The 15,732-nt window shown below is 45.3% G+C and overlaps 1 protein-coding gene across 6 annotated transcripts in view; it reads left to right on the top strand.

The window, feature by feature from the left end:
- The window catches only part of zfat (zinc finger and AT hook domain containing), a 200,467-nt gene that overhangs the window by 111,737 nt on the left and 72,998 nt on the right, over positions 1-15,732 (top strand). For all 6 annotated transcript variants that reach the window (XR_013576453.1, XR_013576454.1, XM_078540954.1 and 3 more), the window contains exon 8: positions 5,947-6,034. Coding sequence is in view for 4 of the 6 variants with exons in the window: in XM_078540954.1 (XP_078397080.1) it covers positions 5,947-6,034 (88 nt within the window). In the remaining 2 variants the exon portion in view is untranslated. The remainder of the gene's footprint in view (positions 1-5,946; positions 6,035-15,732) is intronic.

The following is a 15,732-nucleotide window of genomic DNA, read 5'->3' as shown; positions in this document are numbered from 1 at the left end:
ATCGATTCAATCTCTCCTCATATGTCAGTCCCGCCATCTCAGGAATCAGTCAGATAAACCTTTGCTGCACTTCCTCTACAGCAAGTACATCCTTCCTCAGATAAGGAGACCAAAACTACACACAATATTCCAGGTGTGGTCTCACCAAGGCCCTGTATAATTGAAGCAAGGCATCCCTGTTCCTGTACTCGAATCCTCTTGCTATGAAGGCCAACATACCATTTGCCTTCTTTACTGCCTGCTGCACCTGCATGCTTACCTTCAGCGACTGGTGTACAAGGACACCCAGGTCTCGTTGCACATTCCCCTCTCTCAATTTATAGCCAAACAGATAATAATCTGCCTTCCCGTTTTTGCTACCAAAGTGGATAACCTCACTTTTATCCACATTATACTGCCTCTGCCATGCATTTTCCAACTCACTCAGCTTGTCCAAATCACACTGAAGCATCTCTGCATCCTCCTCACAGCTCACCCTCCCACCCAGCTTTGTGTCATCTGCAAATTTGGAGATATTACATTTAATTCCCTCATCTAAATCATTAATATATATTGTGAATAACTGGGGTCCCAGCACCGATCCCTGTGGTACCCCACTAGTCACTGCCTGCCTTTGGAAAAGGACCCGTTTATTCCTACTTTTTGTTTCCTGTCTGCCAACCAGTTTTCTATCCATCTCAATACACGTCCCCCAACCCCATGCGCTTTAATTTTACACGCCAATCTCTTATGTGGGACTTTGTCGAAAGCCTTCTGAAAGTCCAAATAAACCACATCCACTGGCTCCCCCTCATCAACCCTACTAGTTACATCCTGGAAAGCTTCCAGTAGATTTGTCAAGTATGATTGCCCTTTCATAAATCCATGCTGACTCTGTCCAATTCTGCCACTGTATAAGTACAAGAATAAAAAAGTATTGCTGAAAACACAGACATGCTGTCAAAGCTTTTCATCTTGCACTCATCAAGACAGACGTGAGAATGCCAAATTTCAAAGTGAGCAAAAATTTATACTGTATCCTTTTCTTAAAACCTTAATGTTCCATTAGCCTTTTTTAATGTACCTGACTACTATGTTTTAATGATCAGTGTACGTGGATCCCTAAATCTTTTTTTCCTGCTCTGTTCCTAGCTTTTTACCTTTGAAATAACATTCAGATCTATTCCTTCTCCTAGTAATTTTATACTTCCATCTGCAGTACTTACCACCAATTCTTTATGTCATCAGCAAACTTGGATATGTGGCCTGCTGAGTATTTCCAGCATTTTGTTTTTTATCTCAGTCTCTTAAGTGGAACATTATCGAATGCCTCCTGGAAGCCCAGATAAACTACATTCATAGACAATCCCCTGTCGACTACTTTAAATATTTCTTCAAAAAATGCAGTCAGGTTTATTGGACATGACCTGCCTTCTAAAAATCTATGTTTGCTGTCTTTCATCAGCTCAAATTTCTTTGACCTTAATTAGAGATTCCAATAATCATCTTTCAGATGAGATGTTAAACCAAGGCCGCATCTGTCTCCTTGAGTGGATAAAAGATCCCATGGCACTATTTGAAGAATAGCAGGGTAGTTATCCCCATTGTCCCGACTAGTGTTTATCCCTCAATCAACAACACAAAAAACAGGTTATCTGGTCATTATAACATTGCTGTTTGTGGGAATTTTCTGAGCACAAATTGGTTGCCCCATTTCCTACATTACAACAGTGAATATACTTCAAAAAGTCCTTCATTTTCTATAAAGCACGTTGAGATGTCTAGTGGTCATGAAAAGCGCTATATAAATGCAAATCTTTCTTTCTTTTTAACTGTCCTACAGCTAATGTTAGACTTATATCAGAATAGGAGTCCTACGTATCTGAATAAGGAACATCTTCATCAAACACACTCATAACCTGCTATTACAGGGGCCTTGTTATTACGTGTATTCCAAGAGACTGTCATTCGTGTATAAATTGCCACCATTGTGGGAATACTGTCCTGACAGGGATTGGAGCAGTTCAAGAAGAAGGCCTACCACCACTGTCTCTAAAGAAACAGTGGATAGGCAATAAATGCAAGCTTTGCCAGTAATGTCTGTATCCAGCGAATGAATAATAATTTTTAAATCAGGCTAATAGAGCAGCAGAGCGTTAGAGTCCTCTTCTGCACCAACACCCAAAGCTGATTTTTGTCTCCCCCTGGGATTAAGGGAGGTGTTGGTATTCAAAAGTGTGTTTGCGTGCAATCCCATGCTGTGAGATAAATTGAACAAAAGCAATATAAAGAAGCTTGCCGCTGGATTCCGGGCTAGCGTTAGCAAATGATTATGTGTTCCAAATGAAACAACTGAATTAGAGTTTAATCCCTCGTCTTGGAAAGTGGGTGAAAGATAAACAGCTGTGAAAAGTGTGTAAGAGATTCGTTTCATTCTGGCAATGAAGTGGAGCATGTCTGTGTCCCTTTTGCTTTCAGAAATTGCACATTGCTTTGCTATAACACTTGCAAAATCATTTTTGTCCAGAATTCTTTTACATTAGGACATTCAGCAGTAAGATGGACAAGAGTGCAGCATAGATGGAGTACTACCTTTGTCCACTGGACAGTTGGCAGGGAATATTACGATTTAGGTTGGACGTCCCAGATATCTTGGTGGCAGCACACTCACCTCTGAGTTAGAACGTCATGGGTTTAAGCCTCCAAGCTTCGAGCACTTAAACTAGCTGCCACTTCATTGTCACTGAGGGATTGCAGCACTGCCAGAAATGCTGTTATTTTAGATGAGACATTAAAGCAAGGCCAGATCTATCCTTTTAAGTGGCAGAAAAAGATCTCATATTTTGCAAAAGGGCAGGAGAGTTTACCTGATGTATTGGCAAACATTTTTCTCTCAATCACCAGCACTATAAAATAGATTATCTGTTCAGTTATCGCATTATTTGCAGGGACTTCCTGTGGTGTGTTTCTTTCATTACAACTGTGCCTATATTCAAAAGTACTTCACTACAATGTGCTTTGGGACGCCTTGACTTCGTGAAAGAAGCTATATGAAAGTCCTTTCTTTTCATACCAAGATTGTTTCAAAAAATGAGCTTCCAGTTGCAGCTGGAACTTTATATATACACCCCTAGTGGCCCTCCCTGGTGATTTGGTTCACAACTCTTTCGTTTTGACTGAAAACATTCTACCTAACTCTCCTCCTTACTCCTAATCTCCACGTTTTTAACATGAGCTTCACTGGGGTGCACAATTTGGCTGGATAATTAGTCAATTCCCTTCTTAATCTTCAAAATATTTAAATAATCTCTAAATGTAATCCCATGAGGATATGGTGAACCTGTTGCACCAGATAGTAACATTTCTGTCAAAAGCTGCCCTTACCACCCCTTTCTCAGCAACTCAGTCGACCCTTTACTAAATACTTCCCAGGATCTTCCTGGAACTCAAATTAATATCCCCCAGAGAAAAAAAGTAATTGGTGAGGAGAGAACTCGGAAAATGCTATTGTATAAGGTCACATCTTTAGCTCGGTCTAGGACTGGAAAATACCAACAGATTGGATTTTACAGCTAGAATGTGTACAGTGATGTCTCTCTGTGAACATACAAAGTTACTGTGAGAAATTTAACAATGGCAGGGTCTCTGATCCTAACAGGGCATGTTATAGTGAAATGTGGTGAAATCTTGCCTTTCTGTGCCGTGTTCTGCTTTGAGGCTTGGCTCATCAAAGTTGCTAAGGTCCCTTCTGCCTATGAAGAGGCCAAGGCATCCTCTGCTTCTGGAAGTGGTCATTAACACTAAATGAGAATACAACAGAGTAGTTATTCAGAATGAATGAAGTCAGATAAAGAACCTTTTTCATCTGATGCTGTCTAATATGTCTGTTAATAGTTGGGAACGAACGTGGACTTATTTTGTTTAAATGACACCATCAGTTGCAGTACAAGGTTTAAGTGGTAAATAATATATAATCTGACATTAATTACAGCCTTATACTCACTGTTTTCCAACTAATAATTTTTTAGTCAATGATTCAATACATAATCATTCAGTTAGCTGGGCCCAATTAGATGCTGACAGAGATTTACATAAAATGTCAGAGGCAACTTAGCGATTTGTAGTTTCTGGTTTGTATGGGGTATGGTAGCATTGTGATTATGTTACTGGACTAGTAATCCAGAGGCGTTGGCTAACGATCCCAGGTTATGAGTTCCAATCTCACCTTGGCAGCTGGGGAATTTAGATTCGGTCAATTAAATTTAGAATTAAAAGATAAGCTTATATCAGCAATGGCTGTCATGAAACTACTGAATTGTCGTAAAAACCCATCTGCTTCACTGACATCCTTTAGGGGAAGAAATCTACTGATCTTACTTGGTTGGACTCTAGCCCCACAGCAATGTGGTTGACTCTTAACTGCCTTCTAAAATGGCTAGCAGTTATATCGGGATGTGCAATAAATGTTCACTTTGCCAGGAACATTCATACCCCATGAATGAATAAGAGAACAACTTGTGCTGGAGGGTAGACTTGATCTGTAATGTTGCTATTCATCCTCCACATCCCGTATTTTACATGATGGCCTGGATTTTCACTCCCAAGTCAGGTAGTAGGAGTCGGGAAATTTCCCGACTCACCTCACCTACCTTGGGAAAACGTGCCCCAAATGGTGATATCGTTGTTCTGGGGGTGTGGGTGTGGGATAGAGTCGTCCACAGACGCAAATTGGAGGTGGTCGCAGGGGCTACCGAGTGCTCAAGTGGGCTGTTTAAAAGGCCTGTTTTGGCTCTCTGGGACTTCTTCCTAGTTGTTTTCTTAAACATTAGGCCCGCCTGCCCTCAACGTCCCCCACCCTCTCCCCATACCCGTTCATGCTAACCCAAGCCCTCCCACCCACCGCCATGGCCCCTTGTAGTCCCCATGCTAGCTTAGTGCCAACTCATGACCCCCTCCACCCTTTGCCCTTACGCAGTCCATGCCAAATCACTCAGCATTCAACATGAGCAGAACTCAGAAGATGTGCTGAAATGAAATAAAATAGTCCTAAATATCTATTATAGACTTCACTGTATAAAAAAAATTACTCTTATTCATGAACACCCATTCAAAACATTTTAAATCATCTCAGGTACTTAATCTGTTATGAAAACAAGCAGAGTTGTATTCATAATCCCACCTCAAAGACAGCAAGTCCTTTAATAACCTGTTTGAGCTGTTAATCAAACTGTGAATTTACAACCCCCTCCCCTCTGTGATAATTGTATGTTGTGGAAAGCAACCAACTATCAATAATGCTGTAATCATAACTCCAAGACTGCGGGATAAGTCTCTTGCTGCAATGAAAATGGGTCCAGTTGAAATCAGCATTGAATTCATATGGCCTAGCTAAATTTGGGTTTCCCACAAGTGGGAGTCATATCCCTCCCACCCACCTATTCCCCCTGGCAAAAATGGTGTCTAACGGATATGGGGGTGGGGCTTCCGGATCCAGGACCACGCCACCATTTTGGATGTACCACGGCGTTTCCACACTTCTGCAAAAATCAAGGTTGATGGTTTTATTATTTATTCTCAAGATGTGGGCATTGCTAGCAAGGCTGTCTGGCATTTGTTGGTAATCCCTAGTTTCCCTTAAGAAGGTGATGGTGGACCTTCTCCTTGAACTGCTGCAGTTTTTTTTTTTCAAAGGTGCTCACTCACTGCTGTTAGGAAGTTCCAGAATTGTGACCTAGTGATGAAGAAGGAACAATGATATATTTCCAAGTCAGGATGGTTTATGGTTTTCCATACTGATGGTATGAAAGATATCAGAGTCATGTAGTTGACAAAGATGAAACGGATCAGCAGGACGCAAAATATAGGCACAATTCTTTATACAGATGGTTATATGTATATATGTACATGCAAAATAAAATTATTGTGCTGAGAATTTCTGATTCTTTGTTTCGCAATGTTTCCATTCAGGATAAGAAGACTTATACTTGCCCTGTCTGTGAAAAATCTTTTTCTGATGATCGTCTGATCAAGTCTCACATCACAACATATCATCCAGGTAAGTTATCAGACCTGCACCACCAATAAGTCTTGTTACTTAAGTGATGATTAAAGGTAGTCCCTGAACTGAAGTGGGTTACACTGTTTCATCTGTTATTTCGCACTTTTAAGTTCAGGTTAATAATTTGAGAAAAGTCTTGCATTTTGATTTAAATACGTATAAGTCCAAGATTGAAAGCTGAGTAACAGTTGCTAAGTTTAGAGATCCATTGTTCATTAGTAACTGTCAGGTTCTTCATGGGACGCTATCATAGTTCATTAATGTCATTGGTAAAGCCCATAAACCATAATTGTTATTTAAAGAGGAAATACCCTTGCTTTGTCATGAGTTAACTAATTATCTCATCTAATGCAACAGTTAAGATGCTGGATTTATCATCAGTATTCCTAAACTAAAGAAGGAAAATAATTCAAGCTTACTACACCTGATTGCCATATGATAACATCTGCTGGTATGTGTGGGTATTGTGAGAAAAAATCAAGTTCGTCTGTAAAGTCAAATAATTAGGTTCATTCATGAAGAATGGCACTTGAGGTGGCAGCGGATTGCTAGCACCTTCAAACTGTACCGCTACATGGGGCATATTCTTCAAGAGATTGTGGGGGTACAAATGTTCCAGTGACTCAAGGACCTGGACAGTAGCCAGCCAAAGAAAATTACACTAACTATGTTCATTAATCAAAGTTACTTCTAATGAGTTAACATTGCATACAGTGCCACAACAGAGTACACAAGCAAAAAGACAGTTTCAAACAATACAGATGACATTTAACCAAGGAATCTGTGTCATGGGAGCAGAGTTATCAGTGCTCATGTGACCCTTGATTATTTTTCTATTGGGATATCCTCTTGGTGGAGTTTGTTTTAGGCTCCCTTCAATTTCAGTGCCTGATCTGTTACAATATCCTATTTTAATATGTTTCTTGCTATATGGGATGTGAGTAAAAGTTTGTGAAAGCCCCATTTGTTTCAATCACCCAGTATAGTTAGGCATTAATAAAGGATGGTTGGCTATTGTGTGCCACTCAACTTCCCAAGAGGTTAAACCATATGCCATTGCTGGTCTTCTTGAACAATTGGAACATGCAGGTTTCCCTTATCTGTGTGCAGATCCTCTTAAGGCCTTGTGTATCTCTGATGTGTCATCCTTTTTAATAATTCTAACTGCATCTGAGTCTTTGATAATTTGGTTTAATTTTTCAGTCTGTGGAATTTGCCTCCTTTCTCCTTATCACTTGTGTTTTGCAAAACAGAGGCCTGCTTGACACTTTTTTTTCCTTTGTTCATGGGATGTGGGCGTCGCTGGCTAGGCCAGCACTTTTTGTCCATCCCTGATTCCCCTTGAGCTGCCTTCTTGAACCGCTGCAGTCCATGTGGTGCAGGTACACCCACAGTGTTGTTAGGGAGGGAGTTCCAGGATCTTGATCCAGAAATAGCGAAGGAATGGCAATATATTTCCAAGTCAGGATGTTGAATGGCTTGAAGAGGAACTTCAAGGAGGTGGTGCTCCTATTTGTCTACTGCCCTTGTCCTTCTAGATGGTTGTGGTCATGGGTTTGGAAAGTGCTGTCTAAGGAGGCTTGCTGAGTTTCTGCAGTCAATCTTGTAGATGGTATACACAGCTGCCAATGTTCGTCAGTGGTGGAGAGAGTGAACGTTTGTGGATGGAGCCAATCAAGTGGGCTGCTTTGTCCTGGATGGTGTCAAGCTTCTTGAGTGTTATTGGAGCTCCACTCATCCAGGTATGTGGAGAGTATTTCACCTGACTTGTGCCTTGTAGATGTGGCCAGGCTTTGGGGAGTCAGGAGGTAAATTACTCGCCACAGGATTCCTAGCCTCTGACCTGCTCTTGGAGCCATTGTATTTATTTGGCGAGTTCAGTTCAGTTTACGATCAATGGTAACCGCCGGGTTGTTGTTAGTGAGGGATTCAGCGATGGTAATGCCATTGAATGTCAAGGGGCGATGGTTAGATTCTCTCTTGTTGGAGATGGTCATTACCTGAAACTTGTGTGGCATGAATCTTACTTGTCACTTTTCAGCCTATGCCTGGATATTGTCCAGGTCTTTCTCATTTGGCCATGGACTATTTCAGTGTCGGAGGAGTTGTGATGGGAACTGAACATTGTGCAATCATCAGCAAATACCCTACTTTTGACCTAATGATGGGAGGAAGGTCATTGATGAAACAGCTGAAGGTGGTTGGGCCTAGGACACTACCTCAAGGAACTCCTGCAGCGATGGCCTGGAATTGAGATGATTGACCTCCAACAACCACAACCATCTTCCTTTGTGCTAGGTAACCCACAGAGAGTTTTCACTCTGATTCCCATTGACCCAGTTTTGCTGGGGCTCCTCGATGCCACACTCGGTCAAATGCTGCCTTGAAGTCTCACCTCACCTTTGGAATCCAGCTCTTTTGTCCATGTTTGAACCAAGGCTGCAATGGGGTCAAGGAACTGAGTGGCCCTGGCGAATCCAAAGTGAGCGTCAGTGAGCAGGTTATTGCTAGGCAAGTGCCGCTTGATAGCACTGTTGATGACCCCTTCCATCACTTCACTGATGATCGATGGTGGACTGATGGGATGGTAATTGGCCGGGTTGTATTTGTCCTGGTTTTTGTGTACAGGACATACCTGAGCAATTTTCCACACTGCCTGGTAGATGCCAGTGTTGTAGCTGTACTGGAACAACTTGGCTAGGGGCGCAACAAGTTCTGGAGCCCAAGCCTTCAGTACAATTACTGGGCTCATAGGCCCATAGCTTTCACAATATCCAGTGCTTTCAGCCATTAGTTGATATCACGTGGAGTGAATTGAATTGGCTGAAGACTGGCATCTTGATGCTGGTGACCTCTGGAGGAGGCCGAGATGGATCATCCACTCGGCACTTCTGGCTGAAGATTCTTGCAAATGCTTCAGCTTTATCTATTGCACTGATGTGCGGGGCTCCCTCATCATTGAGGATGGGAATATTCGTGGAGCCTCCTCCTCCAATGCGATGCTTAATTGTCCACTACTATTCATGACTAAATGTGGCGGGACTGCAGAGCTTGGATCTGATCCATTGGTTGTGAAATCGCTTAGCTCTGTCTATCACTTGCTGCTTATGCTCTTTGGCACACAAGTGGTCCTGTGTTATAGTTTCACCAGGTTGACATTTCATTTTTAGATATGTCTGGTGCTGCACCTGGCATGCCCTCCTGCACTCTTCGTTGATCTAGGGTTGACCCCCTGGTTTGGGGGTAATGGTAGACTGAGGTATATGCTGGGCTTACAGATTGTGGTTGAGTACAATTCTGTTGTTGCTGATGGCCCACATCACCTCATCGTTGCCCAGCCTTGAGTTGTAGATCTGTTCGAAAACTATCCCATTTAGCACGGTGGAAGTATCACACAACACAATGGAGGATATCCTCAATGTGAGGACGGTACCTCGCCTCCACACGGACTGTGGTGGTCCTACCGATTAATGTCATGGACAAATGCATCTGCGACAGGCAGGTTGGTGAAGATGAGCGCAAGTATATTTTTCCCTCTTGCAGGTTCCCTCACTACCTTCCGCAGACCCAGTCTAGCAGCTATGTTCTTTAGGACTCTGCCAGCTTACTACTGGCCAATAGTAGTGATGCTACTGAGCCATTCTTGGTGATGGACATTGAAGTCTCCCACCCAGAGTACGTTCTGCACCTTGCCACCCACCATGCTTCCTCCAAGTGATGCTTAACATGGCAGAGTACTGATTCATTAGTCGAGCAGGGTGGTGGCGGGTGGCGGTCTGTAGTAATCAGCAGGAGGTTTCATTGCCTGTGTTTGACCTGAGACTTCACGTGGTCCAGAGTTGATGTGGAGGACTCCCAGGCCAACTCCCTCCGAACTGTTCCACCACCTCTCTTGGGCCTGTCCTTAGGTGGGATGGTGATGGTGGTATCTGGGACATTGTCTGGAAGGTATGATTTCATGAGTATGACTGTGTCAGGCTATTGCTTAATTATTCTGTGAGACGGCACTCCCAATTTTGGCACTAGCCCCCAGATGTTATTAAGGAGCTCTTTGCAAGGTCGACATGGCTTAGTTTGTCATTGCCATTTCGGGTGCTGAGGTTGGTGCCGGGTGGTCCATTCAGTTCCATTCCTTTCAGACTTTATTTTAGTGGTTTAATTCAATTGAGTGGCTTGCTAGGCCATTTCAGTGGGCTTTAAGAGTCAACCACGTTGCTGTGTATCTGGAGTCATATGTAGGCCGGACTAAGTAAGGATGGCAGATTTCCTTTCCTGAAGGACATTAGTGGACCAGATGGATTTTTATGACAATTGACAATAGTTTCATGGTCATCATCAGACTTATAATTCCAGATGTTTATTGAATTCAAATTTCACCATCTGCTGTGGTGGCATCCCTGGCCCCCGGGGCATTACCCTGGGTCTCTGGATTACTAGTCCAGTGACAACACCATGATGCCAGCGCCTCCCCCGAAAGGTACTTCTCAAAGGTGTTTCAATGATTTCTGCATATTGCTGTCTTTTTGTTTCAAGTTCGCAATGTACATGTTTGATAAATATCTTCCCTTCAAAAGGACAGAAAATGGCAAAAGTGTGGGGGGAAATCGCAAACGATGAAAGAATGACAGGTGCTCTACCTCACTTTTCACAGATGAGCCATAATATACAGCATAGAAGTGACATACTTCAAATAAAATGATCAATAGCATCCATTTAAAAGATGAACTCATGCTCTCTGATTCAGCAGTGCCAAAGTATTGACAGGGAAAAATAAACTTTCCCAAACTTGTGGTCATTCTTTGGGGAAGGAGAGGATGAAAATGAATTCAATTCTCATCTTTGTCCATGAAGTAGCTCCCAAGCAAAAAAAAAGTGAACCCAAATGCAATATTTCCAAGTTTGTTGACAATACAAAACTGGGCGGGGTTGTGAGGAGGATGCAAGGAAGCTTCAGGGCGACTTAGATAAGTTGTGTGTGTGGGCAAACCCATGGCAGATGCAGTATAACGTGGCTAAATGTGAAGTTATACGCTACGGTGTGAAAAACAGAAAGGCAGATTATTATTTAAATGGTGAAATATTGGGAAATGTGGATGTACAAAGGGATCTGGGTACTTTTACACTAGTCAACGAAAGTAAACAGGCAGGTGCAGCAAGCAATTCGGAAGGGAAATGGCATGTTGGCCTTCATTGCAAGAGGACTTGAGTTGAGAAGTAGGGATGTCTTACTGAAGCTATACAGGACCTTGGTGAGACCACACCTGGAGTATTGCGTGCAGTTTTGGTCTCCCTACATAAGAAAGGATATACTTGCCATAGAGGGAGTGCAGTGAAGGTTCACTAGGCCGATCCCGGGGATGGCAGGACTGTAGTATGAGGAGAGATTGGTTTGACTGGGCCTGTATTCACTAGGGTTTAGAAGAATGAGAGGGGATTTGATTGAAACGTATAAAATTCTAATAGGGCTAGACAGACTAGACGCAGAGAAGATGTTTCCCCTGGTTGGGGAGTCTAGAACCAGGGGCCACAGCCTCAGGACATGGGGCAGGCCATTTAGGACTGAGATGAGGAAAAACTTCTTCACTCAGAGGGTGGTCAACCTGTGGAATTCTCTGCCACAGAAGGCTGTGGAGGCCAGGTCACTGAGTATATTCAAGAAAGAAATTGATCAATTTTTGGATATTAGGGGCATCAAGGGGTATGGAGAAAAAGCAGGAAATGGCATGGAGATAGAGGATCAGCCTTGATCATATTGAATGGTGGAGCAGGCTCGAAGGGCTGAATGGCCTACTCCTCCTAGTTTCTATGGCAGGGATTTTCCGGCCCCATCGCGGGCGGGACCTGCCGTGGGCGAGGTGGCGCCCCAGCCAGAAGTCCACTGACTTGTGGCAAGACGGGAAGATCCCGGTGGCTAGCGGGTGTGGAAAATCCTACCCTATGTTCCTATGTTTAGCTGAAGTTCAATGCAGAGAAACGTGAAGAAATGTGATTCATTTTGGTCGGAAGAACACGGAGAGACCATGGGCAGAATCATTCTAGATTTGTACTAAGTGCGGGAGCGGGCGGGTAAAGCAACGTTTTACCCGCCGGCTGCAATGGCGGCTTTTCACACTATTGTCCCAAACTCGCCGCATTAAGTATGCTTTCCCAGGAAACACACCATTTTCATGGCGGGCAGGCTCTCATTCACCCGCTACGCCATCATCTTGCCGCTTCATCACGCCAGGCACCATATTTAAAGTCCAGCCACGTGGACACTTCTCAGTGCTTTCAGCCCACGACTGCTGCAAAGACACGGTCCTGGAAGGTAAAAAGACTGCAGCCCCGAGGTTCAACGACGCATGCCTGGAACACCTTTTGGACGCAGTGGAGGTTCACTGTGATGTTATCTACCGCGCTCTGGCCACAGGATGTGCAGCAACTCCACCAATCCGGCTTGGGAGACGGTGGCTGTGGTGGTCAGCGCCAATACCTTACAAAAGAGGACAGCCACCCAGTACCACAGGAGGATGAATGATCTCTTCTGTCCCGCCAGGGTAAGTCTCTCTGCTCATCACTCTCAACTCTCACACTCACAAACCCGTCACACATCCACAGGGCCCTCACTCACTGCCAGTTCAAGGGACATCACCATTCACTCTCTCACACACACCTTCATTGTCCTCATCCCATCCGTGGGACCACTCACCACCCACACATGCAGGCATACTGATCATCTGGGCTGGCAGGCATCCTGCTTACATTCTCTCCATCTCTATTTATGCAGGACATGCTGGCATACAACAGAAGGAGAGGTCTCTTACTGGTGGAGAAATTGCCTGAAATCAAGGTCCTCATGGATTTTGAAAACAAAGCCACCCAGCTGGCTGGTGAGGATCTGGACCACTCCTGTGCTGGCGGTGAGGTCGGCAGTGCTCTACCAAGTGAGGATCCAGCAGTGCGACATCCAACAGACACCTTTCACATCTGGACTGCGGTCAAACAAGGTTGTGTGATCACCCCCACATTGTTCACCATTTACCTGACCATCATCCACCTCATCCAAGATGACCTACCACCTGGTGTCAGCATTTAGTATTGTCTGGAGAGGAAGCTGTTCAACCGTGGTCACTTCTGGGCAAAAACAAAACTCACCACCATGGGCATCCATGACCTTCAGTTTACTGATGACTGCTGCGTGATGGCTTGCTCTGTACAGGACATGCAAAGGACGCTCGACCTCTTCAACACCTTGTATAAGAGGCTTGGCCTGTCCTTAAACATCGCCAAGACGAAGGTCCTTCACCAACATTCCCCAGGCCAGTTGAGCACCCCTGTGCCATGTAGATGGAGTGGCTCCGGAGTATGTGCAATACTTCCCTTATCTTGGAGGACACCTTTCCCAAGGGGCTACCATCGATGAGGAAGTCCAACACTGAGTCAACTGTGCCAGCGCTGCCTTCTTCAAGCTGCGCCAACATGTCTTTGACAGCAGGGACCTTTGCAAGTCAACAAAGGCTCTGGTTTATAAGGCCGTTGTTTCGACCACCCTCCTGTACTGAAGCGAAACATGGACTGCCTACGGACGCCACATTAAGATCCTTGAGAATTCCAATCAGCGGTGAATCCTGGGGATTAAATGGGAGGACCGCTGGACTAATACGAACGTCCTCCATGAAGGTGCATCTACCAGCGTTGAAGCCCTGCTCCTAACGGAACCAACTCCGATGGATGGGCCATTGTGTCCGGATGCCCAAAAACCGCCTCCTTTGGCAGATTCTCTTCTCACACCTCTCCATCGGCCAACGCTCAAAGGGCGGCCAAAGAGAAAGGTATAAGGATATGCTCAATGTCACCCTAAAGCATGGAGCATTAACACCACTGACTGGGAGGAGAATATTGCCAGTTGCTCAGCATGGCACCACCTAGTCCATCAAGGCGCAAGCCACTTTGAGGCTCAGCGACTTGACAGTGACGTGGAATGGCAGTGGCAGAGGAAAGAGAAGGAAGCCAACCCAGGGCTGCGATTTCCACTCCCCTGCGCAACAACATGCCCTCATTGTAGAAGAACATGTGGATTCAAAATTAGGCTTCTCAATGATCTGAAATCTCACCAAGCCTGACGGTTGTCAATTCGATTCTAAGGGACCATCAAATGATCCATCAAATATCCATGCTGTGAGTAATGTGTCCTGTTTCACAGGCCACTGCCATGCACTAATTATCCTTCCTTGCTTTCACAGGCACATCTGCCAAACAGCCAACGGAGTCCATGACCCAGGGCCTCCAATCAAGCCCCAAAGAAAGCTCTGAAGAGGAATCTGAAGCACCCTCCTTGAAGTTCCACCACAGCGCTCACCCACACCCTCCACCTGCGCAGAGACGCACCTTGCTGGGACCTAGCCTTAGAGTAGCCTTGCGATCACAATCTCGTGAGCACATCACACTTTCTGATCCACAGTAGGCAGCAGCAGGGACTCCCCAGGCTTATGGCTTGGTGGACCACTGGAGGCCAGAAATTTGCTGAGCCCGAGTCAGATGATGAGTCTCTGGACACGGTCATGTCACAGTTGGTGGAGTTGCAAAGGCAAGCTCGGGAACATCAGCAAGGGTTGTCCGTTGCACGCCTTAGATTGCAAGGCACGATGGAGGAGTCAGTCCACCTTCAGGTTGAGGTGAAAGCACTGGCATGCCAGCACACCAAGGTCAACACTGGTAGGATGGCACCCTCCATGGAAGCCTTGGTCCAGGACGTCAATCCTGCACTGCTGCGTGGGCTGAGCTCCATCGCTGACACAACAGCGTGTACATGAGAGCCGTGCGGAGCAGCTCTATCTCACTCCAGCTACCCCTTCTCTGAAGTAGTCAGCCAGGGGCCCTTGGGCACCCATACTGAGGAGGATCAACAGGTGCACACCCTGGGGACATCCACCGAGGAGACTCTGGGAGTGTCCACGCCATTCAAATCTCCTCTTCCTGTGACCCCAGCAGCTCCAACTCCATAGCTCGCGGAGGTGACACTGCCACACAGCAGGTCCCCGAGAGCAGGCCGGGGCCTTCCAGTCTTGGCCCTCTAGAGGATGCATGTCAAGGTCATCACAGACAGGGCATAGCAGTCAGCAGGCTGCCTCCACCTCCACTGCGAATGCCCAAGCCGCACAAAGACGTAGTGGCAGGGTTAGGAAGGTTAAGAAGATGTAACTGCACAGCCTGTGCACTGGTGTTAATCACTTGTACATATTATTCACTATTGTCAATAAACATGCAAGAATGTCTACTTTGTGCTGTCTCCAGACCAAAGTGATGGTCCGGCCATCACTCTCTGGACACAATAGTGATGCCTGCACCTGGAGGTGCTTGTCATTGCTGCCAGAATGTCGAGGGCAGGCTTCACAGAGTTCCGTCATTCTCTCCGTGTGCTCTCAGCACCTTTAAGGTGGGACTGGCCTCCATCTCTTCAGCATCTGTGACCAATGACACTGTGCTCCTGAAGGGGTCAGGTGCTGAAGGCAGACAAAGGATCAGGTGCTTTTAAAGTTTCATGGCTGCGTCGCTTTGATATAATCCTGATCACAGAGCACAAGTGAGCTGCCCTTGGCCAGACAGGGGTCAGACACTCTCAGAAGCTCTATGGAATGTCCTCACTGCATGCCGTCATCATCTTCCTGCAATCGACCGAATATTGGGTCCTCCACTGCATCTTCATGACAGGAGCA

Source organism: Cetorhinus maximus, chromosome 4, assembly GCF_964194155.1.
Source record: "Cetorhinus maximus chromosome 4, sCetMax3.hap1.1, whole genome shotgun sequence".
Taxonomy (NCBI): domain Eukaryota; kingdom Metazoa; phylum Chordata; class Chondrichthyes; order Lamniformes; family Cetorhinidae; genus Cetorhinus; species Cetorhinus maximus.
This window is presented reverse-complemented; position numbering and strand designations above follow the sequence as displayed.